Source organism: Scophthalmus maximus, chromosome 1 (assembly GCF_022379125.1).
Source record: "Scophthalmus maximus strain ysfricsl-2021 chromosome 1, ASM2237912v1, whole genome shotgun sequence".
Lineage (NCBI taxonomy): Eukaryota > Metazoa > Chordata > Actinopteri > Pleuronectiformes > Scophthalmidae > Scophthalmus > Scophthalmus maximus.
In genome coordinates this window covers 30,362,668-30,389,655 of record NC_061515.1, presented here as the reverse complement: position 1 = coordinate 30,389,655, position 26,988 = coordinate 30,362,668, and the positions used below count along the sequence as shown (strand labels likewise).

The 26,988-nt window shown below is 46.6% G+C and overlaps 1 protein-coding gene and 1 long non-coding RNA gene across 3 annotated transcripts; one reads left to right on the top strand and one right to left on the bottom strand.

Annotated features, from left to right (window-relative positions):
• The first annotated feature begins 746 nt into the window (after positions 1-746).
• Positions 747-14,317, top strand: LOC118310594 (bile salt export pump). 2 transcript variants are annotated; one of them, XM_035633647.2, is made up of 30 exons: positions 755-944; positions 2,385-2,677; positions 2,785-2,873; positions 2,974-2,992; positions 4,069-4,098; positions 4,187-4,238; positions 4,332-4,621; positions 4,746-4,833; positions 5,429-5,562; positions 5,649-5,820; positions 5,906-6,030; positions 6,117-6,291; positions 6,416-6,529; positions 6,616-6,726; positions 6,803-6,928; positions 7,276-7,479; positions 7,567-7,737; positions 7,899-8,100; positions 8,216-8,285; positions 8,565-8,685; positions 8,772-8,939; positions 9,030-9,134; positions 9,268-9,429; positions 10,267-10,470; positions 10,885-11,126; positions 11,351-11,507; positions 11,632-11,829; positions 12,931-13,137; positions 13,406-13,552; positions 13,998-14,317. In XM_035633647.2, exons 3-30 carry the CDS (start codon positions 2,795-2,797, stop codon positions 14,196-14,198), a joined length of 4,074 nt encoding a protein of 1,357 aa, XP_035489540.2. In that variant the 5' UTR covers positions 755-944; positions 2,385-2,677; positions 2,785-2,794; the 3' UTR covers positions 14,199-14,317. The 2 variants fall into 2 exon arrangements, with proteins under 2 accessions (XP_035489551.2, XP_035489540.2); XM_035633658.2 differs by lacking the exons at positions 11,632-11,829; positions 12,931-13,137; positions 13,406-13,552; positions 13,998-14,317 and having other exon boundaries at positions 747-944; positions 11,232-11,366.
• On the bottom strand, positions 13,113-24,863 carry LOC124849421. Its single transcript, XR_007029829.1, has 3 exons — positions 24,699-24,863; positions 20,073-20,246; positions 13,113-13,619 (listed from the first exon to the last, which is right to left on the bottom strand). It is a non-coding gene; the product is annotated as an uncharacterized LOC124849421 (long non-coding RNA).
• Positions 24,864-26,988: the final 2,125 nt, after the last annotated feature.

Genomic DNA, 26,988 nt, shown 5'->3' with positions numbered 1-26,988 from the left:
AAATAAAAAACATCCACACAGAAGACATGTGCTGTAAATACTGTGTGTGGTCTATGGCTACTTAACAAGATTGTGGTCATGGGTGACATCATTACACTGATCACACATCACATCTCTTTTCTTCAGCTGTATCTTTAAGAATATGTGCCAAAGGTCGTCACTAGTGTTTCACATTTTTACCACAAGGTGGCAGCAGTTTTTTTGGTGATTCATTTCCTGTTGTGCAGATCCTGAGTCCCATTCTCAATAATACTATATAAATCATAGATTTTTCCCCGTGTAAATGATTCTAGTCTGTATTTGATGTTTTAGTAGAAGTGACATTAGATCAATAAACAAAATACTTGTTATGCACACAGTTACAAAACAGACCCACACAATTTAAACACATTTACAGCATCTACCAAGCAACTAAGCAACTAGTTAATCATTTCAATATTTCCAATTGAGGCAGACTTACTGCATTAACATGGATTTTACACAACATGGTAAGAGTAAATAATAAACATTCATCCTTTGTCTTCCTATAATCATTATTATTTCCAAAAATACTATGTGCACTTTTAAAAATCACTGTGCTTTACAGTAGGACAAATCAACGGTAAGACCATCCTAAACATCCTCAATAAATCACTTGGCTATTCTTAAAAATATATTTTATACATATAAAAACAGTTTAAATTCTTCTTCAACTGTTGCCATGTCAACCCCCACCCTGAATGAAGCTGTTATGAACCTCACCCTGGACTCTCAGATGATGAACACATTCAGGATGAATGAGAATAGATGTAAATCATCCGGACCAGTTCTGAAGTTGTTATATATTGTCATGTCCTCTTCTTTCTCTAAACTTCCCCTTGGACATGTGGTCACGATCCTCCTTCTTTGTTGTTTCCTGCAGCACTTGAACGCAGCAGTCAGTGACCGACAGCACATTGCCACTGGTGAGCAAATCAGTTTTCATGTGCAACCATGAAAACAACCGATATCTTCATCACTTGCCCAATCGGTCATTTTACTCAATGACAAAAAAAATGACAGATTGTATAAACGTCATGAGTTTGAGCATTTTGTGTGTCTCAAATTATCATAATTAAAAAGTTTCTTTCAAACCGCTTGTTTAACTCTGATCACAATTGGTACCTACATCTAAGACCTGATAAATATTCCATCAGATGATAAGATTCACTTTGCCAATTTTCCATGTGGTTATTTTAGCGTATATTTAACATGTGCATTGATTTGAGTGAAAATAAGATATATTAGACAAAAAGATGACAAATGTATGTTAAAGAAGAAGCGCACCGGGAAGTGGAGCAGTGAGAGGGCAATGACCTCTGGTGCAATTCTAAAGGTCACAACATCTAAACACGTCTCAACCCATGTCTGTAGCAGAATTACACCATGTAAATTATTATAATTGTAAGATTGTGTTTTATTGCTTAAGAACTAGATATATCACTTGTTAGAAAAAAGATGAGCGTTGCTGGGGAATTAGATGAGATAGCTCATGGTTTTCATTTGACCTGCCTTCTGTTGTTAATTCTGAACGCTGAAACTGTTTTGTTAGCGCTGCTTCTACTTAATTGAGATCTGCCTTGTTGACAAGTGAGCCAGTGTAATTATCCATGTGTAATTATTGTTTAGTGAGAGTTTAAACCACGACTCAACACATGATTCTCTGAATCACCAGAAGATTAACTTGACAATTGAATAAGTTTCGCCCTGATACTTGCTAAAAGAATCCAAATAGTCCTTAAATCTATAATAACAATCATTATAGATTCATGTCCACTGCCTCTGGACAAGATGAGTGATCAAATAAAAAAGAACACCGTTGAGCAGAATTTCCTTATCTCTGAAAGTTGGGCTTTGGTTTCGCTCCGATGCGTAACGCGGGGATCTCAGAAATCCACACTGGTGGATACTGTTTGTTCTTACTTAATAATGTAAGGGAGAGAAATATGTCCTGATTTATGAGGTGCATGCATTATTAACAGGCTACACACATTACCACAAAATAATGAACCAATCAAGAGGCATTTTCTTTGGAATATTCTCCGCTAATTACTTCATCACATGCATGTTTAAACACCGGTTGTAAATGTGCATAGCAAATCGACGAGTAAGTGAATTCTCTACTCGAGAATTCTAAACCAAAGAGGTCATCGCCGCATGTGTGAACACTACAGGAAGAGAGATGGAAATAATTCAGCGTGTGATGGATCTATTTTTCATATCTGTGCTGTTGGCCCCATCCTCGACACTAAAGGCGTCAGACACACTCAGGACTGACTCTCTGAATATTGCTCCTTTTTGCTGCTGAACGGAAATAAGTCCAGATCAAAGAATGTGTAGATTGTCAATCCTTTTCCCATCAACAGGATACGTGATATTCATTGAAAGCCAGCCGTCACTTGTGTAAATACGGCGCTCACGTTCAACGAGTGAGGATTCACAAACACTGGGGGTCCCGGCAGGTGACCTGTTTGCTCCGGCGAGGTTACTGGCCTGTTCCGACAGGACAAAACACTCTGACCCCGGTTCCAGCCAAGCCCCAGTCCGCTCAATAAGAGCGCGTGAAGCCGCTGCCGAGCCACACAGCGAGAGACGAGCTGCCACGACCGAATGTCAGGACACTGGACTGCTTCCATCAGGGCTAGTTTCTCTCTTGAAGGTAAATCCGTCACAATGCCTCTTGAAGTGAATGTCAAGGGGAATTTGAGTTTTCTGAATTATTCCACAACCTGGATCGTTCTGAGATTAAACCTCTCTGCTCCTTAGACGAGTCACCATGCCGACTGGATCCGTGAAACTGCAGAGCATTAAAAGACTGGGACAGGAGAACCACAGCTATGAGGTTTCAGACGAAGGTAACTCACCGCTGCTTATATGATCAACGAAACAGAGCACCTTCAGCGACAATAAGAGAACATTTTAAAATATAATACCTATTTAATTCTTGTGTTGCAGAACCGGCCGACTCCTACATGTAAGTATAGTTATTCATATGTATGGTTGAAAAATGCATGTTTAAAAAAAAGTGATGCCGAAAGAAGAATAAAAACACTTCCTGACTGAGGTTGTCAGCATTCGTGCATAAAAAGGGTTAAAGACCCTTTTAACGTCTGTAAAAGATGAGGTTTACATGTACAAATGTATATATTGGAAGAATATTTGAATAGCTATACATGGTTTTACAACCTATGCACAAAGTGCAGCAACTAGAAATAATGAAGACAGCAGGGAAATCAGAGGCAGCTCAACAAGAAGTGACAGTTTCCTCCTTTTCAAGGAATCTGAGCTTCAGCTACTGGAAAAGAGAAATCGATACATTATCTCTGTGGCGGACAAAGATCACGTGTGTTTGTGTGTACAGTATGTGTGTGTGTGTGTGTGCACTATGTAGTTTCTTTACATGTGTCATTACTCGCTATTGACCACAGAAGTACGGAGGGCCTCAAGGCTCAATACGCTGCAGCCGAAGAAAACACATGCAGCTGCACAAAGGAAAAATCCAAATGAAGAAAAAAATCTTAGAGAACTAGAAACTGAATCATGCAAATACAGAATTTTAGGTTTGTGGTGTCAATTTCTCACATAATCATGTATTAACATACACTCTGTTGACATTGTGTTTCTGGTATGTGGGAAAGACTGTCTGCCAGAGGTAATAATAAGTCGAGCCTGGGGCAGAAACCAGATGAGGGAAGTGTGGATCAGAAGGGGTTAATGAACAGCTGGTTTTATTAGGGGCAGTAAGACATGGAAGAAGGACTCATGGAGAGATAAGGCCAACCTTCGTGGTGACCAGGCCGCCTTGGCCTGGCTATTTACGATGTGTGAACCATTCCATGGTGAAGGAGCTCTGTTGTCACTTTTGCCAGTGTTTCTCTATTTCTTGTCCATTTCTGCCGCTGCGCTCTCGGAGCCACTTCACTGTAAACGTTGATGACCAGTTAAAAGAAGTTGCAGTGATTTGAACCTTTAATAATCACGAGCTGCGGGAGTTCATGCCTTTAAGTGTCCGTGCTTGTTTCTGAGTGAGTTCTTTTCTCTTCCACGCAGGACGATGACATCGTCCAAAAAGGATGAGAAGTAAGTGAAATATCTATCAACAGAGTCTTTAGACTCTATGAACCACAGACATGTCATGTGTATCACCTCGCCTTGGTTTTTCAAACAGAGCTCAAGGAAATGCAGCTCAAGCAGCGATCAGAGTTGGCTTCTTTCAGCTGGTAAGAAGCTTTTTTCAAAATTCAGAATATGACACTTGGACTGAATGAGAGTTCCGTCCGCCTCACTCCAGCGCGTGTCACGCGTCTGTCCAGTTCCGCTTCGCCACGTGCCGCCAGGTGCTGATGATGGCGGTGGGCAGCGTGTGCGCGGTGCTGCACGGCTCGGCCCAGCCGCTCATGCTGCTGGTGTTCGGTCTGCTCACCGACACCTTCATCGAGTACGACATCGAGCTGAACGAGCTGAGCGACGGCAGGAAGGAGTGCGTGAACAACACCATCCAGTGGAAGAGGAACTACACGGCGGCGGCGCCGAGCCACAACCTGTCCGACTGGAGCAACTCCACCTGGGAGATGTTCGTACCGCTGACGGGCAGGACGTGTGGGTGAGTGGTGGCACGGATTCATGAGGCAGGCCTCCTTCCACAATAGTGTGAGATGTAATATTAAAACTTTTGATTCATATCTATGCTTTATCTACCGTGTCTGTGTGTGTGTGTCGACTTTCAGGCTCCTTGACATCGAATATGAAATGACCTTATTCGCCTTCTACTATGTCGGAATCGGAGCAGCTGTATTCTTACTGGGATACTTACAGGTTAGTCTTTCATACGGATACACATAAATCATCTGTTCCATCCACTCGCAACCACTTCAATCAGCATGTCCTCCCTGTGAAACCTTCAAGGAAAGGGCCTGACGTCCTCCCGCTGCTGCGTCTCTTTCCTCTCATCGCCGCTCTTCTGTCGGTTTCGCCCTTGAATCCATAATATTCTCTAAAATGCAAGTGTTCAGTTCCATACCACACTGAGGCCTGTAGACTCTATAGAGTCGTGTCACCGTCAAGATCATCCACACACGGCTGCCTGTAGTATTCATGTAATATTAATGAAAATATTTCTATCATCATTCAGCAGAGAAGGAAGGAGGATACAAAGAAATGGTAGAATTAGAAATGTCAGCGTTGTGTAGGCCGTGGCCTCCACACCCAGGCCAAGACCCTGATGACATCACTATGACATCACCAAGGGTCACGCTTTCACTCCGACACTAACCGGATCCAATGTAAACAATGTGACAAAGACATGAACTATGGTTCTGATGAATAAAACCAGAGCCACATGACTCTGGGTCCCCTCCGAAAGGAGGTCAGAGGTCAGGGTCCCGATCAGAGTCTAAACTCTTTCACACAGATCTCGCTGTGGGTGACGGCCGCTGCCAGGCAGATTCAGATCATCCGGAAAATGTACTTCAGCAAAGTGATGAGGATGGAGATCGGCTGGTTCGACTGCACGTCGGTCGGAGAGCTCAACACGCGCATGTCAGAGTGAGTGAGCAGACGTCTTCCGCCTCACGAGGTACGAGTGGAGTGTCCATGTGCACCGTCTCACAGTCGTCGTGTCTGCATTGCAGCGATATCAACAAGATCAACGACGCCATCGCGGATCAAGTCGCCATTTTCCTGCAGCGCTTCACCACCTTTGTGTGCGGCTTCTGCATCGGCTTTGTGAAAGGATGGAAGTTGACACTCGTCATTGTCGCAGCAAGTCCACTCATCGGCATCGGAGCCGGTCTAATGGCCCTGGTGAGACCTCATTCCTCTTGGCTTCTTTCTACCTCTTTGTCGTTTACCATCTTTGCATCACGTTGGGTTTTTCCTCCGGCTCTAGTTCGTGGCTAAGCTAACAGGGATGGAGCTGCAGGCCTACGCCAAGGCCGGAGCCGTGGCCGATGAGGTCCTCTCCTCCATCCGGACCGTTGCCGCCTTTGGTGGCGAGATCAAAGAAGTGCAAAGGTGAAGTTTGCAAAGTGAAAGAACGACACACTCAACTTTTCCCTCATGCTGGCATAGCTGAGTCGAGCTCCTCTTCTCGTCCGCAGGTATGACAGGAACTTGATCTCAGCGCAGCGCTGGGGAATCAGGAAGGGTCTGATCATGGGCTTCTTCACCGGATACATGTGGCTGATCATCTTCCTGTGCTACGGTCTGGCCTTCTGGTACGGCTCTAGTCTAGTGGTGGACACTGAGGAGTACACGCCAGGAACACTCCTGCAGGTATCACGTGAGGAAATCAAGAGTTCAAGAAGAAACTAAATGTTTCATTTACAATTCCCACTTTGCTCCGGTGAAAATTAAAACCACTCTGTGTCCCTCTGATAAATCCTCCTCCTCGTTCCAGGTTTTCTTTGGTGTTTTGATTGCGGCCATGAATCTGGGGCAGGCCTCGCCGTGTCTGGAGGCGTTTGCTTCGGGCCGCGGCGCCGCCACCATCATCTTCGAGACTATTGACAGAGTGAGAAAGCGCGATTCGTAACATTTTGCTCTTGATAAGAAACCACTGCCTCTCACCGACACGTCGTACCCTTTTTGAAATGTCAGGAGCCGGAGATCGACTGTTTGTCCGAGTCGGGATACAAGCTCGACAGGGTCAAAGGAGATATTGAGTTTCACAATGTGACCTTCTACTACCCGTCCAGACCTGAAGTCAAGGTACGTCCATGCCTCTAGGATAGAACTAGATAAAAAAAACAGATGCAGTCACTTTCACCATGTCACCTTGTCTCAGACCCTGGACCAGCTCAGTGTGGCAGTGAAGTCAGGGGAGACCACGGCCTTCGTTGGTCCCAGTGGAGCAGGGAAGAGTACGGCCATTCAGCTCTTCCAGCGCTTCTACGACCCTAAAGAGGGCATGGTAAGAACGCGTGAGCGCCATGTGAGATTCCCCCGACACACTGTAGCTGCCACATCCTTCCTTTTAAGCTTTATTCCGGTGGTTTCAAAAATAACCATCCCCTCCGGGTTGTAGACGTACATGGTGATATGTTTTATTAATCCGCCAATGGCTCCCAGCAGCCTCATTTCTCACTTTTACTAGACTTAGAGGTCTGCACACACTTGACTGTCTCAATCCTTTCAGCTTCTCACGAAGGAAACGGGCTTCTCGAGGCATTGCTGCAAAAATAAAAAAAAGGAACTTTAATAGCATCATCCATCAATTTCAACAAAACCAGCTGTTCTCCGCGCCCTCCTCCTCCTCAGGTGACCCTGGACGGCCATGACATCAGAGGGCTGAACATCCAATGGCTGCGCTCTCTGATCGGCATCGTGGAGCAGGAGCCGGTGCTGTTCGCCACCACCATCGCCGAGAACATCCGCTACGGTCGCCCCGGCGTCTCCATGGAGGACATCATCACCGCGGCCAAGGAGGCCAACGCCTACAACTTCATCATGGACCTGCCACAGGTGGAGAGGCACCAAGGGTGGAGGGTTTGTGGAGCAGTGTGGGACTCGTAACGTGTCTCACTGTCATTTTATGTTAAAATTCAACAGAAATTTGACACCCTGGTGGGGGAGGGCGGAGGTCAGATGAGCGGAGGTCAGAAGCAGCGTATCGCCATCGCTCGGGCGCTGGTCAGGAATCCTCGTATCCTGCTGCTGGACATGGCGACGTCTGCCCTCGACAACGAGAGTGAGGCTACGGTTCAGGAGGCCTTGGATAAAGTGAGTCTGACCAGTTTACGTGCCAAAGTAACGCCGGTTTATAGACCGTGTCCGTGGTGTCACAGTCGGCCTGTCTAGCAACCAGTCGCCACGAGGATCAGTCCCAGGAATCATAAAGTGCAGCGACCTTCAATACACTGCTATAAATGATTACGTCACAGGTTGGCATGGGTCGCACCACCATCTCCATCGCTCACCGACTGTCCACCATAAAGAACGCCGACGTCATCGTCGGCTTTGAGCACGGCCGGGCGGTGGAGCGGGGCAAACACAACGAACTGCTGGAGAGGAAGGGCGTCTACTTCACCCTCGTCACCCTGCAGAGTCAAGGGGACAAGGCCCTGAACGAGAAGGCGCGACAACGTGGGTCCAGCGTCTCCGCCACAGACATTTTAACTGTACATGGAAAGCAGGTTGTGGTCGTCACACTGTGTGTGTGTGTGTGTGTGTGTGTGTGTGTGTGTGTGTTTCTCATCAGTGGCTGAAAAGGAAGAAGAGCCAGAGAGCCGAAGTCTTTCCAGAGCAGGCAGCTACCGAGCCAGTCTGAGGTATCACACAAACACCTTCATTACTCGCTCACTTGTGAGTAACATCCATTTACCTGCTCCTGCCTGAGCATTTAAATGGGATCATTACAGTCGTCGTTTGGTGGCTGAAAGCGACTCGCCTCGATTTACTCAACTGCCTCCTTATATCTATTTTCGACACTTGGAGCATTTAGCTGACACGAACATCCAGAGCCAACGAATGGTGCTCCAGCAGGCGAGCCATCACGGGCACAAGGAGGCGAATGGCAGCGACAGAATAATATTCCCCGCGTCTTTCAGATCCTCCATCCGCCAGCGGTCCCGTTCGCAGCTGTCCAACCTCATCCCAGAGTCCTCGGTGGCCATTGTCGGAGAGCTGGGCCCCAGAGCCTACGCTGTTTCACAGGCAGACAAATCCGAGGTGTGTGTCACGCAACTGGGACAAGTCCGGGCACATGAACCATATAAGGTTTATTATCATCACTGTTATAATCTATGAATGTTCAGAATGCCATCCCAGAGGAGGAGGAGGAGGTCGTGGAGCCGGCTCCGGTCGCCAGGATCCTGAAGTACAACATCCCCGAGTGGCCATATATGCTTTTCGGAACCGTGGGAGCCGCGATCAACGGAGGCGTCAACCCCGTCTACTCGCTGCTGTTCAGTCAAATCTTGGCCGTAAAGCTCAATCTTAATTTCTTCAAAATACGTTTTCAAAAGCCCTTGAGACACTGTGTGTAGGAAACGTGACATATTGTGTGTGCGCAGACCTTCTCACTGACGGACCCCGAGGTTCAGAAGAAGGAGATCAACGGTATCTGCCTGTTCTTCGTCATGGTCGGCGTCGTCTCCTTCTTCACCCAGATGCTGCAGGTGGGTGCTGCCTTCACCTGCTGCTCCTGTTCGAGCCCAATTATTGAATATTTGTTCTATGATCAGTTCACGAGTTCTGACACCACGCGCGCGTGTGTGTGTGTGTGTGTGTGTGTGTGTGTGTCGTCCCCAGGGTTACGCCTTCTCCAAGTCCGGAGAGCTGCTGACCCGCAGGTTACGGCGGCTCGGCTTCCACGCCATGCTGGGCCAGGAGATCGGCTGGTTTGACGACCACAGGAACAGCCCCGGGGCGCTGACCACACGCCTGGCCACCGACGCCTCGCAGGTTCAAGGGGTGCGTTACGGCCAAATGTCCATATCACAATATGATGAGGACAATATTTTCTTGTGATATAACCTATTGACCTCAAAATATGATGAGGACAATATTTTCTTGTGATATAACCTATTGACCTCAAAATATGACAATCTTTTTTCTTGTTAAATTAAGTAACATCCTCATTCTCGTATTATTAGGACTTTTGTCTCCTGATATTGACTTTGTCTCACAATACAACAGCTTTATTCTTGTAACATTCTAACTTTTCTTTGGGAATATAACCTTTTTCTCAAAATATTCAAACTTTTTTGCAATACCACAACTTCTTTCTCTTAAATCTCAACTTTACTCTCAAAAGCTCAGTTTCTTCTCCCTGTAAGTTCCCACGTCTCTGTCGTAGTCGGGAGACGTTACACTGGTGAAGTGGATGACGGGAGTGGAGGACAGTTGTGCCCCTGGACCTGGAGCATCATCATCTTAACTAACAATGACCATTGTTCGCAAATATTGAAGTGTGTTTAAACAAATGAACCATTTTGAGCTTGTTATTACGGTTTCTGCTGTTCATCCAGATCCTGATTCATGACGACTTTATTAGGAATTGCTGTTGTCTACTGCATGACATCATTTCATTTGAGAAAAGATGTGAACAGATGAAAAAAAACAACCCACTGAAAAGAATCGCACAAAGGAGCAGGATGCAGAACATTAATAGATAGGACTAATATCCATGAGTGTGTTTCCAAGTATCCTTTTTGATAATGTGACATAACCCTTTTTTAAGACGCGTTATAAATCTATTTGATGATGAGTTCAGTTCACCTGAGTCAACCTCCTCCCGTCTCCTCCAAGGCCACGGGCTCGCAGATCGGCATGATCGTCAACTCGCTGACCAACATCGGCGTCGCCGTCCTCATGTCCTTCTACTTCAGCTGGAAGCTCACGATGCTCATCCTCTGCTTCCTGCCGTTCATCGCTCTGTCGGGCGGCTTCCAGGCCAAGATGCTCACGGGCTTCGCCAAGCAGGACAAGCAGGCGATGGAAGCTGCGGGACGGGTGAGATATCGATGGTCAACATCCACAACTAAACTGTTTGAATATATTCATCCGGCTGATCCGAGTACAAGAGCGTTTCAGTAGTTGCTCTTGTGATTTGGCGAGTTTGCTCCTGCGGGGCCGCCGCTGCTCCTGATGCAGTCGTGGTTCTGAGAGGCCCGGCTGGTTAAAGCCTCAGGACAATAAGTGAGAAAGTTCAAAAGTCAATTCACTGTGAACTTCTTTTACACCATCGTAATCAACCCGATGCAGTAGAACAAATGAAGTGGATTAGATGAAAGTTCAATGATGCCGGTTTTTTTTTTACAGCAGCAGCATAAAACAGGATAAAGATAAGAGCCGGGCAAAAGGCTTATCTACATCTGACCCTCCCTTGCACGACTTCAACCACAGTCTCTGTCTGTTTATGTGCAGATTTCCGGTGAGGCCCTGAACAACATCCGCACCATCGCAGGCCTGGGGAAGGAGAGGACCTTCGTGGACATGTACGAGGCCCAGCTGGACGCTCCGTTCCAGGCGGCGCTGAAGAAAGCCAACGTGTACGGCGCCTGCTACGGTTTCGCCCAGTGCGTCGTCTTCCTGACCAACTCGGCCTCCTACAGGTTCGGAGGTTACCTGGTGCGGCAGGAGGGGCTCCACTTCAGCCTGGTGTTCAGGTGAGGGCCGCGCAGGACGGGGTTTATTTAACTATTGATTTATGTATTGTACATGACACCACCAAAAAAATCTGACGTGACATCTACATTAACTACTTCCTTTAGGGAGAGAGACCAAGCTCACACACAAATATTAAAAAGTCAGCGTTGGGGCCACATTCACCTTCAAGCAGAGACATGACTCGTCGTTCCTCCCGTCACACGTGTTGGTTTCTGTGTGGCAGGGTCATCTCGGCCATCGTCACCAGCGGCACCGCCCTCGGCCGAGCCTCCTCCTACACCCCGGACTACGCCAAGGCCAAGATCTCGGCCGCGCGGTTCTTCCAGCTGCTGGACCGACTCCCCCAGATCAGCGTCTACAGCGACAAGGGAGACAAATGGGTACGAGGAGGGAGTTAGTCACGAGACATGTGGAGACGGTGGAGTCGTATCCTGCCGCTTATGGACAGGAGGTGGCACTGTAACCTTTGTGCTCACACATCCTCCCTCCCTGCACTGTTTCCAGGACAACTTCCAAGGGAACCTGGAGTTCATTGACTGCAAGTTCACGTACCCCACCCGGCCGGACATCCAGGTCCTGAACGGGCTGAACGTGTCGGTGAAGCCCGGCCAGACGTTGGCCTTTGTGGGCAGCAGCGGCTGCGGGAAGAGCACGAGCGTTCAGCTGCTGGAGAGGTTTTACGATCCGGACCACGGCAGAGTGGTGAGGCGGACGTGGGCCCAGCTTCAGTCATGAAGGGTTTTCATAGTATTCTATGAATCTTTTAATGAAACTTCAGTATTTCTGCTACATTCCTTTCACAGCTGTGGCTTTTGAAATCATTATTTCAAATATCAAATGCTTCGTGAATAGCAATTATATAGCGCTGCATTAGAAGGACTTAGACCACTTCAAAAAAGTATTTATGTAAGTATGCATGACGTCACTCATCTGAGCTATATAGATTGTCTCTCTATCATTTGCAGAAATATCTATATGTTTTTTTTCTGATCATATTTTTATTGACTTTGACCTTTGGTCCACAATTTAATGATCTGGATGTTTCCCAACAAGTTTGGTGAAAATTCACAGAAGCATTGTTGAGGTGATTGTTTTTATTGTGCTCCATAAACTCAAAGTAGCCTTCTTACAAATGATATTGTTACGCAAACATAGTTATGTAAGCAAAGATACGCAAGAGACGAATGGATTATTTGCATATTTAAACAAGGACTTGTGCAAGTGGGAGTTTTCCCTTTAAACCAGCCAATATTATATTGTCACAGCAGACGCTGACCTTTTTTCTTTTTTTCTTTTTTTTTTAAAATGTCAGATATCTCATTTTGAAATGAAAGAGGTTCCTTCTCTCGTCTTGCCGCTCCGAGGAGATTTAGTCGCACCACCAGTGTCACTGTGCAAAGTGAAATCTGTAATTTGTCAAAGTCCTGGAATAATTACTGGACACTCAGCGACTGGAGTTTTTCCTTGCTCTCGTATAACTTCATATCATTTATCAGTCAGACGTTTTTTGCTGACTTTTATTAATTTTTCAAATAACGGGGCTTTCTACCCAGGATGGCGGCTTGCCTCTGTGCCAGCGGGGGGGGCGCCTGCCAACATTCAAATGGCCTTAATTGAGATGGAAGTGCTTTGGAAACACACAGTCCTGATTCTCAGCCTGAGATTTACAAAGGACAGCGTCACCTCTGCACAGCTCCAAGAGAGTTTACAGGAGAGATGATAGCTCATTAGGTGGATTGTATGTCCTGTCTTTCTATTATCATATTGCTTCGTACTAATGGTAAAATCCGTCGCTTCCTGCAGCTGATTGATGGCCACGACTCCACCCGCGTCAACGTGCCCTTCCTGCGATCCAAGATTGGCATCGTGTCCCAGGAGCCCATCTTGTTCGACTGCAGCATCGGCGAGAACATCAAGTACGGCGACAACTCGCGGGAAATCAGCATGAACGAGGTCATCTCCGCCGCCAAGAAAGCGCAGCTCCACAGCTTTGTCATGGCGCTTCCCGAGGTACGGCTCCCTGACGCAGGCTGATCAGGACAATGGGACAAACACTCAGTGCCTCCGATGCGTTTCATCTATTTATCTGTCCTTGACGGTTATATGGTGCAATTGGAACATTTGGAGAACTGACAAGCTGAGAGGGAAAAACTTGCACTGGCACATAAATAAGTTATGCAAACACGTGATATTTCTTTTCTAAACAGTTTAGAACAGTTTTTGTGACCCAGAAATAATTAAGACTCATCATCGGTCTTGTTCTGTCTCCCTGCCTCAGAAATACGACACCAACGTGGGCGCCCAGGGTTCTCAGTTGTCTCGCGGTCAGAAGCAACGCATCGCCATCGCCAGGGCGATCATCCGCGACCCCAAGATCCTGCTCCTGGACGAGGCCACCTCGGCACTGGACACGGAGAGCGAGAAGGTAAAGACGAACGGCACCAACGTGGCTGGCTGAGAATCCACACACTTCAAATCGCAGCACGGTGCAGCTGCTTGAGATTGTCGGGGGCACAAAGAGCAAAGAGAGCAGCCAGTTAATTACTATTATCGTTAACATCATTATCGTTCATCATCTCTATTATTATCACCAGCAGCTCACAGCTCATGCCAACCCTCCAGTAGAGCCTCTTTGAGGCGAGTATGGTCCGCGGGCCCGTGCAGGAGCTGCTCCTGCTCACATGGCTGAACCACGCTGAGGAGCAAAGAGGCCTCAGCAGCGCGCTGATCCACTGGAACAATCTAATGATAGTAATCAAGGCATGATTGTGAAATTGCTGTAATTGCGAGGCCTTGTGGGAGAACTGATGAAAGCTGCCGCCAGTGTGCGAGTCTGTGATCACCGTGTTCGGCTTTTATGTGGGTTGCAGATAGTGCAAGAGGCGCTGGACAAAGCCAGAGAGGGCCGGACCTGCATCGTCATCGCCCACCGCCTGTCCACCATCCAGAACTCTGACATCATCGCCGTCATGTCCAGGGGCTTCGTGGTGGAGAAAGGAACGCACGACCAGCTCATGGCCCGGAAGGGCGCTTACTACAAGCTGGTGACCACGGGAGCACCAATCAGCTAAGAACCTGCATCTGATTAGAACGAGAGCCGAGGAAGCATTGTTCCAGAACCGGAGGCTAGGTGAATCATCCTAACAGTATTTATTTCTTCTCATCAAGAGAAGGGGTTTGTGAGTCACACACTGTGGTGTAGTGCTTTTTTTATCATTTTGGTAATTGTTTATCTCCTGGATACTGGCTCTGTCCCGGTACCTGTGCTTGTTATATGCACGATCATGTGCCACCTGGTAGCATCAAAGCACTTGAACACGTTTTTCTCTTACAGCTCTACATATGTATTATGATGACTTTGACATTAACTACTTGAAGTAAAATGCTACTAGTAATAATCCCACTATATAATACAACTCTCATAACAAGTACCTACACCGTTGGTACTCTAAATACAATTTAGTAATAATGAATATTGCTTTTAAACTTTAACTTGCGATGGAATATTGTGGTTTTGCAAATTTTTATAAACGGGAATACTGGCCCAGAAATACATGCAATACATTGGTAATCCAACTTTTTTTTTTGTATTCCACTTTCCTTGAAGAATGATTGAAGTTGTTATTGAATTTGTCACATTTATTTCTTTTTTAATTTTGTCTTCATTTGAATTTTTTTAATAAAGGTAATTACACTGAAGAGTTATTAAAGTTCTTTTTTTTAAAATTGGTTTTTAATTGGTCATCCGTCAAATTCTCTTTCCATCATAATGTTATATTTTATATCATATTTTCAACACAATGAGATTTTGTGGTGTAGTGCTTCTAAGGTTTTTGCCGGCTGCTGCTCAGTAACAGTTATATCGTGTTGCTTTTTAAATGAGAGAACAATTGCTGAATTGGCTTCATAATTAAATAAATCTGACAGAAAAACAAGGGCAAGGATCTAGTGACTGAGGGATATAAGTATAAATCTTATGCTGCCTGGAGGTCACGCTGCAGGAAAGCCACCGTGTTTGTATTCAAAGATTTCATTTTGTAAAGTGGACCATGGAGCCGTCCTTCAGATGATAACATGATGTGCGAGGTGTCATTAGTGTCAGAGTAACTCACTGCCAGCGAGGCGAAGCACAACAACTGCTGCAGTGAGGTTCCTTCCACCGACACACGTTGGGAGGTGAAGGTAATGCTGCGTGGCAGCGTTTCGGGGCCTCGCCGCTTGTGGCGGAGGGCGGCCGTAGGCCTCTGCCTCCTCTGTTTCACTTACATTAACTAAACCATGAATAAGCAGTTTGATATCGCAACACAGCCGCTTATGAACTGCGTGACGGAATTAAATCGCGGCCCTGACAGGAATATTCGATGCGACGCGCTCGATCCCCGATGCCACGTTCACTAACGTGGCGCCGATGCCGCCGATGCCGCCGCTCGTGGCAGCCGAGCTGTCGGGAGTGCAGATGTCAGAGACACTCCATCAGTTAGCAGTAATACGCGATCACGCCACGCTGACCTCAGGGAAATTGAGTCTTTAATCACGACATCTCCAGACCCAGACTCCCGGTGAATTAGCATTCCTCAGACGCAATCTAATCTCGCGGCTCCTGCTGCCAATTCAGTCGGCGGGAGGACGCCGCTTGACTTTGTGCCACGACGCGTCAATGCAATTCTGATTGATGAAAAAACGTCTGTGCGCCGCGTCTCTGTTGGGTTGGTCAGACATTATCTCCGTGTTCATTCACATAAACAAGCTCAGCTCAGTGAATAACACACAGGGTTTTATTTCATGATCTCAAATAATGGTAAAAAAACTTACGATTCATTGGCCTCAACAAGAATATTGATTAATAGGCATCTGGTGCATCTGCATTCACTCGGAATATTGGTTGCGCCTCTCATAATTACATCCGGCCTTAATTTCCCATAAGGATAATTCATTTTTCCACAGTTTTTCTGCCCGATGCCGGCTCCTGTGCCCCGGACACGAGGGCCTCCGAAGGATTTAAAGTGCTGACAGTCCAGAAGCCATTACAGCTCACTGAGTGGACGGCCGGCAAATTGGTCGGCTCGCAGGAGCAGTAAATAAGACGGCGGCGACCCTTGTCCACAGAGAGTGGTGGTGTCTTGAGTCAGGATTCTGAATCTGGTCGAGAGACGAGCTCTATGTTCATCCCAGGTAGATGCTGGAGGTTGTGTTCCGGCTTCCAGTCGAGCATTTCTGATCTATTCAGTGTCCTCTTGACTCTGAATTATAATTCAATCCTGAAAATAGAGTCCACGCTCAACCTATGAGAGTGTTGACAGGAAACACTAACATAAGCAAATAGAATTTGTTTAGTCCCCAATTTGTTTTCTGCATAATTCTATCATGAACCTGATATTAGATTATGTCCAGATTGATTAGATTCCTCCAGCTCTAACGCAGGCAGGCAGCGCCGATAATAAAACCTGCTGAGGTTTCATGTCTTTTCTTCCGTCTGACGTCCAATAAAAACTGGAATTACAGTAGCCACTGTACTTGAAGATGTATCATTAACCCAAGGGGAAGTGAAAAGGAGCCACGATATAACACAGGTCTAATTTTATCATTACTGATGACAGCCATTACCATTAAATTTTTTTCATTATCATAATCATGATTACAGCACCAATAACATTAACTGTGGCCACAGGGGGAGCGGGGGCCTGGATCGGAGGAGGAGCCTGTGAGGATGCAGTTATTCAATAGGCTGCCACGAGTTTGGAACCATTCAGGGACTGGAAATAGATCCTGAACAGGTTTCTCTTTCTTTTCATACAAGTGAAGATGCAGCTCAGATATGGGCGACAAAACACACATTTAGAAATTTTACATTAAGAAATAAGGAAATCCTCAATGACAGCCAATAAAATGTTGTTATGAACGTGTAACTTAAACCTTACATCTACGAAACCGTAGTGAAGCAACTCTCAGCTCAGTGTAACGCTCTATGTTGACACATAAATATGAAAATATATGATTGGAGATCAAATTTTGTCAGTTGACGAAACGCGCTGAAAGTCATAATAGACGCCACCAGGCTATTTGCTATTTTCTGTTTACAAATTAAACAGACAAGACATGACGACTGTATATAAAAACAAACACCGGGACTGAAGCGCGTATTCTCTGGAGACACCAGCAGGGGGCGACGCCGCTGGTTGTTTCTGTAGAAGTCTGTGAGAAAACCAAATCAACGGGTGACGTCACCGTGGGTTACCACTCGGTTCAACGTTGAACTTTGAAGGGGTCAGCTCTTTTTAAATGTTGGACTCTACCCATTGTAGCCACCTAATGCTTAGCTAATTATTCCCGGCTATAGCCTCATATTAATCTTCTTATCCGAAGCGTAGAGTCTTAAAGGGACCTTTGATGGAGCTGTGCTGAGAAACACATGGTATGAGTAATTTAATTCCACGTTATTTCTAAAAAATTAACACCTGATGAAGTCACAACACATGAATAATAAAGGCCTATAATTTCCGCGGGCGAGTGTATCTATGTGGTAATTGAAGGTTGCCGTGGAGGCAGCTCGGCTCGCATTAAGCACAGACCTATGTCATCCGTAACCCACAGTTTCCACATAACAAGCACGTGTGATTATTAAGCTCAAGGTGTTTATTTCGTCTAATGGCTTTGCTGCTGTACTTTTTCATTCCAGAGCAAAGACACAAACCTCGCTAATGTGCCACTTGGCATTTTGGAAAATAAATGGCGTCTCCCTCAAACACACACACACACACACACACACACACACACAGCGCTGCGCTGTGCTTGAACCAGAAGCAGTGCAGCCGCGCCGTGTCCGAACATGCAGGCCAATCAGGACGGAGCGTCCGATCTGATGGGCGTGCAGCTCTTTGACCTTGGATGCTGCTCAGCGGACGAGCACGTCTCCTAATTCAGCGCGAACGCAGGCAGATACTGAGTAATAACATGTCGTCTTCCAACGCTGTTATGAGCCCTGTGGGGTCTCCGCTTTGACCCCGCTGATGGAACACTGCCCCTCAGGGATGAATAAAGACAGAGAGTGGGAAGCCGTATCAATCTGTATCGGGGCTCGGCGTTCATTGTTGATGCAGCTGCTGCACCTGGCAACCAGGGCAACCATCCTCCCGTCACCCAGTGCGACTCGCTGCTCTCCCCTGCACAGCTGATGTTTCTCATCTCGGCTCCCTCAGATCGCCCCCCCCCTGCTTGTTCAATCCCCTTGAAATAACCCTAAGATAACATTAATGTGCTGCAGTCTAAATACCACGCTGTCAGAGAGCAAACCCTCAATCAGATACAGTCCCTGAACAGACCCATTAGCCGGATTAGCAAAATAGCTTTTCAGTAAACGAGGCAATGATTGACCTTGGACTCGGCAGAGAAACCTGCGAGCTCGCCAGCTCGCTGACGTCCCGCTGCGAACGACTGACGAGACCAAGACACTGTGCGTTACCAGAACTCGCATAACGAATGGTGCAATTTGCAGAAACACGGCTGCTCTTCTCCACCTGCGCTGATGAATGTCGACACTCGACACTCGGACTCCATCAAACCTCATGAACCGTGTGCGTTGTGAAGTTTTGGCGAGTCGATGTAGTCGGCGGCGTCTTCCCCTCCGGAGAGCTCCAACAGCAAAAGGTTTGTTTTCGTACGATAAAAGTTATAACTATATAAAAACATTGATTAATGCAGCTTTAACCATCTGGTGCAGTTGAAAGTTGCTCTCAGGTCCCCGACTGAGAACCACTGTACTCGACAGGAATGATAAAAAGAAATGCAAAAATATATTGACTTGTGTTATTGTACAAGGACGGTGAGTCAGGAGAAACAACTTTGACACGGCGACCTCCATCTGTTTATGACTAAATACTGTTATTATGTGTAAAATAACAGCTGTTAACCTTTTGATTCTGTGTAACAATGAGAGTTTCAATACCAGGCGATGGTTGCATGCAACGCGTGTTCATGCTGTTGTCAGGCTGCAATTACTGAACATGAGGAGTGTGAACAGTCAGACACTGGTCTTTACAGCGTTTAGTCCGTCAGGAGGAGGGAATGTGGAGAGTGAGTGTTTTTCTAATTTCAATCGAAAGGAAAAGCAATAAAATACGAGCTGAAAATACTCAAATCAAAACATTGAACATTCAACGTGACACAAAGTGAGAGATCCAAGCGGCCTCGCCCGGAGTTACTGGGATGAAAAGGCAGATTACAGTGGGAACGTTCGATCTCCCCGACAAACCTCAAAGAGCCTTAATGAAGAAAAGCCGCCCGGTAACATGAAAGTAGAGAAGCCGTCGCCAGGTTCAAAGATTCCATGTCAGAGTGTCGCCTCCTTTCTCTCATCTGAGCCGACACTGTTGTTCCTGCCCCCCCCCCCCCCCCCCCCCCCCCCGTGGGACGGCCAGTGGAAAGGGTAATTTATCATGGTTTAGAAAGTGAACTGTACTCTGCCTGCCAGCGTGGGGGAGGATGCAGGTGGATCTGGCTCTGGTGGGGGTGGAAGGCAATATCGTCTGTCTGGCGTGACGGAGGGACGCGAGTGATCGAGTGTGTCAACCCACCGTGTTGTCACCCGTCAGCCTTTAGTTTGCCGTTTTGGTGCTTAAGTTTATCCGACTGATATGAAAGTATTGAAGGGGGCTGTGAATCACGCCGCATCCACGCCGCCAATGCTTTATGGTCTTTGACTGTAAAGGGACCATAATGTACAAAAAGAACATAAGACTTGAAGCAAGGTTGTTGTTTACTAAGTTATAAATGAGAAGAGTCATGTTCTCATCGACTTCTATAGAAACGACCAGTGGAGTCGCCCTCTGCTGGTCACTACAGAGAATACAGGCTTCACACACTTCTGCGTTGGCTTCTCTAGTCTAGTAAAGACAGTCTATGGTTTGCAGCCATGAGCTCTTTTTGACGGAACAGTTTGTTGCACTCACCCTCTGGAGCCAGACAAGGAAACTGTCGTCAGGACCATAAAGACGACTGCAGGTCATCGTGTCCCGCGATCATCTCCCATCGGCCCTGAGCTGTCACATCCTCCACCATCCCCCGGTGACACGCCACACCGCCACCGACCACGTCACTGCGTTGTCGATCATCCTCCTGAGCGGCTGGGAAGAAGAAGAGTCGTCCTGCATTTAGTAAAGGGAAAGCCTTAGAGTTTCCCCCGTAACGGCACTTTGTTGAATCGATTCTAGTGTTTGATCGCCGCTTCAAAAAGTGCACAGGTTGCGTCCGTAGAGGGATTATAATCCGTTTCCTCTCTCATCCAGACAACACATCCAGAGCACCTTGACTCCGGTGTGAGTGATGGCAGCTATCAGCCTGCTGGACACGTGAGCTTTGATTGAATTTTTTCCATCACACCACGCAGGAGGATTTTTCCAGCTCCATTTCATTGTCAGTCGTTTTTTTTTTCCTTCCTTTCCCCTCGCCGCGTGAACCTGCGCTCAGCTCAGATTGGCTTGACGGATGGAGAAGGCACCAGGTCGTGCTGAGAAACGGACCCAACGTTCCAGAGATCCATTCAGGGCCTGTTAGCTTTTCAAAGTTCCGGTTCGGTTCGGTCAGTCAAGGGAGGAACAGTCAGATGATCGATCTACGTGTATCTAGTAGAGAAAATAAAGGTTCACGGTTCCTAACCGTCAGTCGTAAACTAGACCAAACCATACGTCTCACCTTAACTCTTACACTCACGAACCTCCTCGGCCGCTGACAGCAGCTCAGTGACTGTCCTGCTCCAACCTGGTCCTGCGTCAGGTGCATTGAATCAGGACTGATCAAGCCCCAGCTCCCATCCACCCCCATCCACCACCTCCACTTCCCGCCTGGCGACACTACTTCCTGTGTTGCTGTTGGCGATGGACCAATTTCCCGATATGGATAATGTGGACGATTTGTGCAACGATTAAATCGTAAATTAAAAGAGATGTGGGCCAATCGGTACAACGATTCCTTTTTGGCAGCTAAGTGGGAAAATAATTTTCTCTGAGTGGGACCAGCTCAGATGTTATTGGGATTCTGTCTGAGCGAGTCATCTCCGAAACCGTGTCATCTTATTGGCATTTCACGTCGAGAGCAACTGGAGCGGCAGCTGTCAGAATATGTACTTCATTGTTCCGTCTCGCCTCATCTATAAACTATAGCTGCAACTGCCAGGAGCTCCAGGCAATTAGAAGACGTATGGAGTTTGTTGTGAACTCCAGATGAGAAAGAGTCCGTGTGCAGTACATGCAGCATCTCCGGATGAAGAGCCGTCGCTGTGACAGCCACAAAATGTTTCTCTCACAAAGCCTTTTCTACGTTGACGAGATCGGAGAGGAAAATGTCAAACGGGTGCGAAGAAAACCTCTGCAGAACGAGCGTCTATAAACTCCTCATTCCATCTCCTGCTGGAAACAGCCTTGTTTCACATGTAAAGCTGTGTCGTCTGTCATCTGCCGGGGATTTCTCCGGCCCCGCAGCGAGAACGCCATCAGACGGAGGAATCGGGCGGGAGACGGGGAAAAAGAGGCGGAGAGGGTGGATGGGAGCTTAAGCCTGGCTTAGGCTTTCAGAGACAGAGAGACGGGGGGGGACAGACAGAGAGACGGGGGGGAGACAGACAGAGAGACGGGGGGGGGGAGACAGAGAGACGGGGGGGAGACAGACAGAGAGACGGGGGGGGGGAGACAGACAGAGAGACGGGGGGGAGACAGAGAGTGGAGGAAGAGAGACTCAAACGTCAAGGGGACAACACGGCCCGGCGTCTCCTCGCTGTATCTCCAGGCACGATCCCGGCGGTTGGTGTGCGGAGATGTGGGTCAGGTGAGGCGGAGGCAGAGGGACGTGGTTTTAATAGAGATTAATTACATCCCAAATGAGGCGATTAGTCCCCACGGGCCTTCGCCGGAGCGGTGTGGACCACAGCTAATGACTGACACGCCCAGTGTTAAGTCCACAAGCACAGTGCAGGAGCATCTCCGACCCAGTGGGTGGACCGGAGCAGCTCAGCTCCTCTGCTGATCCCGTGATGTGCCAGATGTTGACGTAACCAAACCCGACGAATCAACGCTAAAAGTCTCTGTGTGCGGGAGGTTGAAGGAACTAAAATCACAGTCAACGACGTGGTGAGGAAGACAGAAGCCGTGTCTCTGGACAGGGAAGAAGAAGCAGACTGGACTGTATAGATATGGCTCTCTTCTCCCGCTCTTTACTGTACATGGGAAGACCTCAGGTCCAACTGTTGACCGCACATCAAAGAAATGACAAAGATTTAACAGAGAAACAAAGTATCTCTCCGCCGAGGGATTAAAAATCAATTAAAAATCTTTCAATTTGAAAACGTAAAACAACCATTACAAATGAACAATTTTCTCACGATGTAGCCCGAGGCCTCGGCTCTTTCATTTCACTGAGCTCTAATGAAGACAACAAGGATTCAAAGTGGCCAGTTGGGGAATACTGTACATATGAGAGGACTGCAATTACTAGATATGTATTTTTGAGGAATACTTTTGTAGCTTATGTATATTTTAGGGTACATCCAGATGTCTGTCAGTACCAGAGTTGGAACAGGGCTGGATCAGCATCCATCTGGAGACATGCATGATTCAAACAGTGGTTCCCAACAAGGGCGTGTGGAGTAGCTCTATTTATTTATAGGAATCAAATTAGGATTCAGTTGAAATACACGCATCTTAGTTAGAAGTGAAATCAGGAAAGTCCTGAAGGTCGTCTGGAGGCTCAGCGACTTCCTGGAGTCAAGGCCAAAGAAGGGAAGTCAAGAATCACATCAAACAGACGAAGTCGCAGCGCGGAGGAGCAGATAAACACGAGGTGAAGTGTGCTGGATTATAAAACACTCCTGGTTCCTTCTACCTGCTCTCTGAACCCAAATGATCTCCACGTTCACCAGCACATCAGCTATTTATGAGACTCCACATCTCATGCACACATATGCAAATACTCCTCCCCGGCGTGCAGCGGGTCATAAATATGTACCTGCTGCTTCTGGAGCGAGGCGAGGTGGAGCCCGGCGCCGCCGCCATCGGTTCCAAGAGATCGGCTCCTGTCCGAGGCCATTAAGAGTTAATTTATCGCTCAGGCAAATTCAAATTCCGCCCGGCTGTCACACTTATCTGTGTCAGCCGCTCGTGCTGCCCTGATGTATGCTTCCTATTTAGATCCCATCCATCTACTGCGGATGACGGAAAATAATTCATTATTATATATTATATACAGCCGGGGAAAAAAGCTGTCGTCGACGAGGACTGTGTAACCTGCCGGATATCAATATTCTAGGTTTTCTTTTTACATATCTGAGTTGCTGTGCAGCAGGGGGTTAAAGTCAGGATACCACAACAACAACAACAACAACAACAACAACATCAACGCCATGGGAAGCAGGGGAGCAGGGCTCATTCTGCTCTGCTGCAATTGATTTGTTTTGCAGACAAGTCAATTCAAAACAAATTTAAAAATCTCAGACGGAGAAACCGTCGACTTCGGTCTCTTACATATATCGTATGCATACAGGACAAAGACGGATTCTGTGTCAAGGTTTGACCTCTGAGTCCGACGTTGAGCAGGAGGTAAGGATCAGTTTCCCGACCACACTTCCTCCATGACTAATTTATGTCCAGGACGTGATCCGAGTCCACGTCCTGCGGCTCCACCGGCCTCCGGCCTCCGGCCTCCGCACTGGTCTGGATGTTTATTAGCCGTAACGAGCATCTCTGGCTGCGTCGTCTCCCAACAACACTGACCCCCCTCTGCAGCCATCTGACTGACAAACAGGAATCATGCAGAGTTCTTCTGTGTTATCCACCAGACAACACTGATAACGTTTTTATTTGAACTATTAGTGTTGGATGCATTTAATTGATTGTCGAACATGATGTTTTTGTCTTTGTTCACGAAGTCCTTCCTTCTCTGGGCAACAGGACGGAAAATCAAGAGGCATATTATATACTGTAAGTATTATTAGCTAAAATCATATTCATGAAGACATCCTGTCATACTTTGGAGGGAGATTGGCTCGCTGCTCGTCTTTAGTTCCTTTACATCACAATATAATTTTTTATTTTTGCTACTTTTCTTTTAAAAATAGTTTGAAACAAATGATCTAAACTCGTTTGAAGCCTGTATTCTCTGTATTGACCAGCAGGGGGCGACTGAGAAAATGACTACGTGTATGGTTGATGGTTCAATCTCTAGTTTCAAGTCTTCTTTAATACATCATGTTCATTTTGTACATTATGGTCCATTTACAGTCAAATAGACCATAAAGCAGCGGATGTATTGAGGGCGTGGATACAGTGTGATTGACAGCTTGTGCCATCCAATCGGTGCACGGTGGGCACGCAGTGGACGAGCTCTCAGTCAGGCCACACCCCCAACTCTACGATCATTGGCAGAAAAACCAACATGGCACCCCCCCCCCCAGCCCACAAGTCACAGTGGGTTGATTGTAATAGTACTCGCAAAATTAAAATTCATGAGAGAAGAACATGATTCACACGCATGTACACAACTGGACAGAAATGACACATGACAAGAAAATCCGACAGATCCCTCATCACCTTGAAAACGCCAAGCCACTCGCACATCTCGTCGCAACGATGTCAGCGCCTGGTCACCATGACGACACTGGTCCGGAGGCGGCTGCTCCTCTGCGAGAACCTTCACAACGCCAATTCATCCCAAGGCTAAACACGCTTCCTCAGAGGAGGAGAGGTCACGAGGAGGTCGCCAACTGAGGAGAGGAGAATGTATTCAATAGAACAAGCAGAAAAATATGATTACACAGATTAAAAAAAAGAAATGCTGCTCTGCAGCACATTATGCAGCATCAAGAAATGTGCCTCCAGTCTTCACATCTTTCTAGACTTCACCACCGAACCAAGGTCGACTGTGTCCTCGCCGCGTTACATTCCCACTCGGCCTAGTTCAGAACTCGCAGCATTCCCAGTCGTCCCGCTCGTTACCAGGTTCGTTTACCACAAGCCTCGGCATAATCACTCGCTTCTCATTTTCCCCGAGCTTCAGCCTTTTTAAATGCTCCAGCTCCGGCTTGTTGGGCCAATTACAGCGCAGACTTTCTATTACTCAGCGTATTGTCTCACATTGCAGATGCCACGCGGCGCGATCGGGGGGATGAACAACACAGCGGTGAGGACGAGAAGCTGTGAATAACCGTTATTTCACGTGTGTACAACTGCGCCTGGCCACTTTCTGGGGGAGAAATGAAGCCATTAGCTGATGACAAAAAAGCGTCGCAGTGAGGGGTTGAATATTCTTTTCCACACAATAAACACGGAGAACAAATCATCCAGCGGAATAAAAACTGTTTCAATTATATTTTAGTTTCAGTAAAATGTGCTAGAAAGGGATCAAAAGACGTGTTTGAAGTAAAGACGCCATCTGGGAATAGTTTTATTATGGAGAAATGAGAACAGCGATGCTGTTTCCTGCCGACAAGCTCCCACCAGATTCTCTAACTGTTTGAGGAAAAAGAACTTCGCCACAAGTGATTCGCACATTTTCATGTTTATCTTTGCGAGAACAGAACAGACGACGTTTTTCATTTCGCTGGCGACAAGTCCCGCAGGAGAGGGGCTGCTCCCTCAGATGAAGATGTCTGGAACAAAGAGTTCACACACGCACACACACACACACACACACGCACACACACACACACACACACACACACACACACACGCACACGCACACACACACACACACACCTGTCGGCATTAGAGGTTGAGAAACCTAATTATAGTAATATTACCTCGTGCTTATTTGTCTGTTCTTTGTCTGAACATCTAGACCACACACACACACACACACACACACACACACACACACACACACACACACACATTCCCTGTACAAAAAAATGTAATGACAGTAAAATTATTTCAGAGAATGAATCACCAGTGTTGAGCAAGTAACTTCATGAAAAGAAAAAGCAGTTAGTTGCTAGGGAATGTACGACGGAGTATTGGGGCAATATTCAAGGAAAACAAATTGGGAGATTTCAAGAACAAAGTCATAATATTACATGAATAATGTCATATTAATACAAGCATAAAGTCGTAATTTTATAAAAATTTCGTAAAAGCGCAACTTTATTCTTGTGGTATTACAACTTCATTCTTGTGCTATGTTAGCTTTGTTGTCATATTACTTAATATTTGTAATTACTTTATTCTCGTAACATTACTCACAATACTTTTTCCTCACAGTAATACGATTTTATATCTGTAACAATTCAACTTTCCTGTAACATTACGAATTCATTCTTGTAATATCACAAGTTTGTTATCATTTATTCTCATAACATCACAACTTTTTCCTCATAACAATACGACTTCATTATCTTCAACATTACTCATAATATTAAAACTTTATTCTCAGAATATTGTTCTGCCAGTGGGGAAATGACATAAGAATAGTTTTTTTCAGGCACTTTCAGAATTCCTCTTCTCTGACGTGGACAAACAGACGACAACTCCTCACCACAAGTCATGTGTCGGCTGTATTTGTCTATTATCCTAAAAAAAATCTTTATTTAGACATATAAAACCCAATCACCTCAGTTTTTCCTCTTGTCAAGACATAATGGTTGAAAACCAGATGCAACTTTTGAGGCGTCACTCGGTGACGTGTCGGGAGTCAGGAGTCGCTTCACGCTGAGCACAGACGCTGATGAGACACTTCTGTTCTCCAACAGTCACAGTGAAACACATCAGGGTGCAATCTAGTTTCCCCCTATATGCATGCGGGTGCATTAACTCACGGGGTATTGGTATTAAAGCGACCGTAATAAAAACTTTGATATGGATTTTCTGCAATAAATAGAATCCAAAG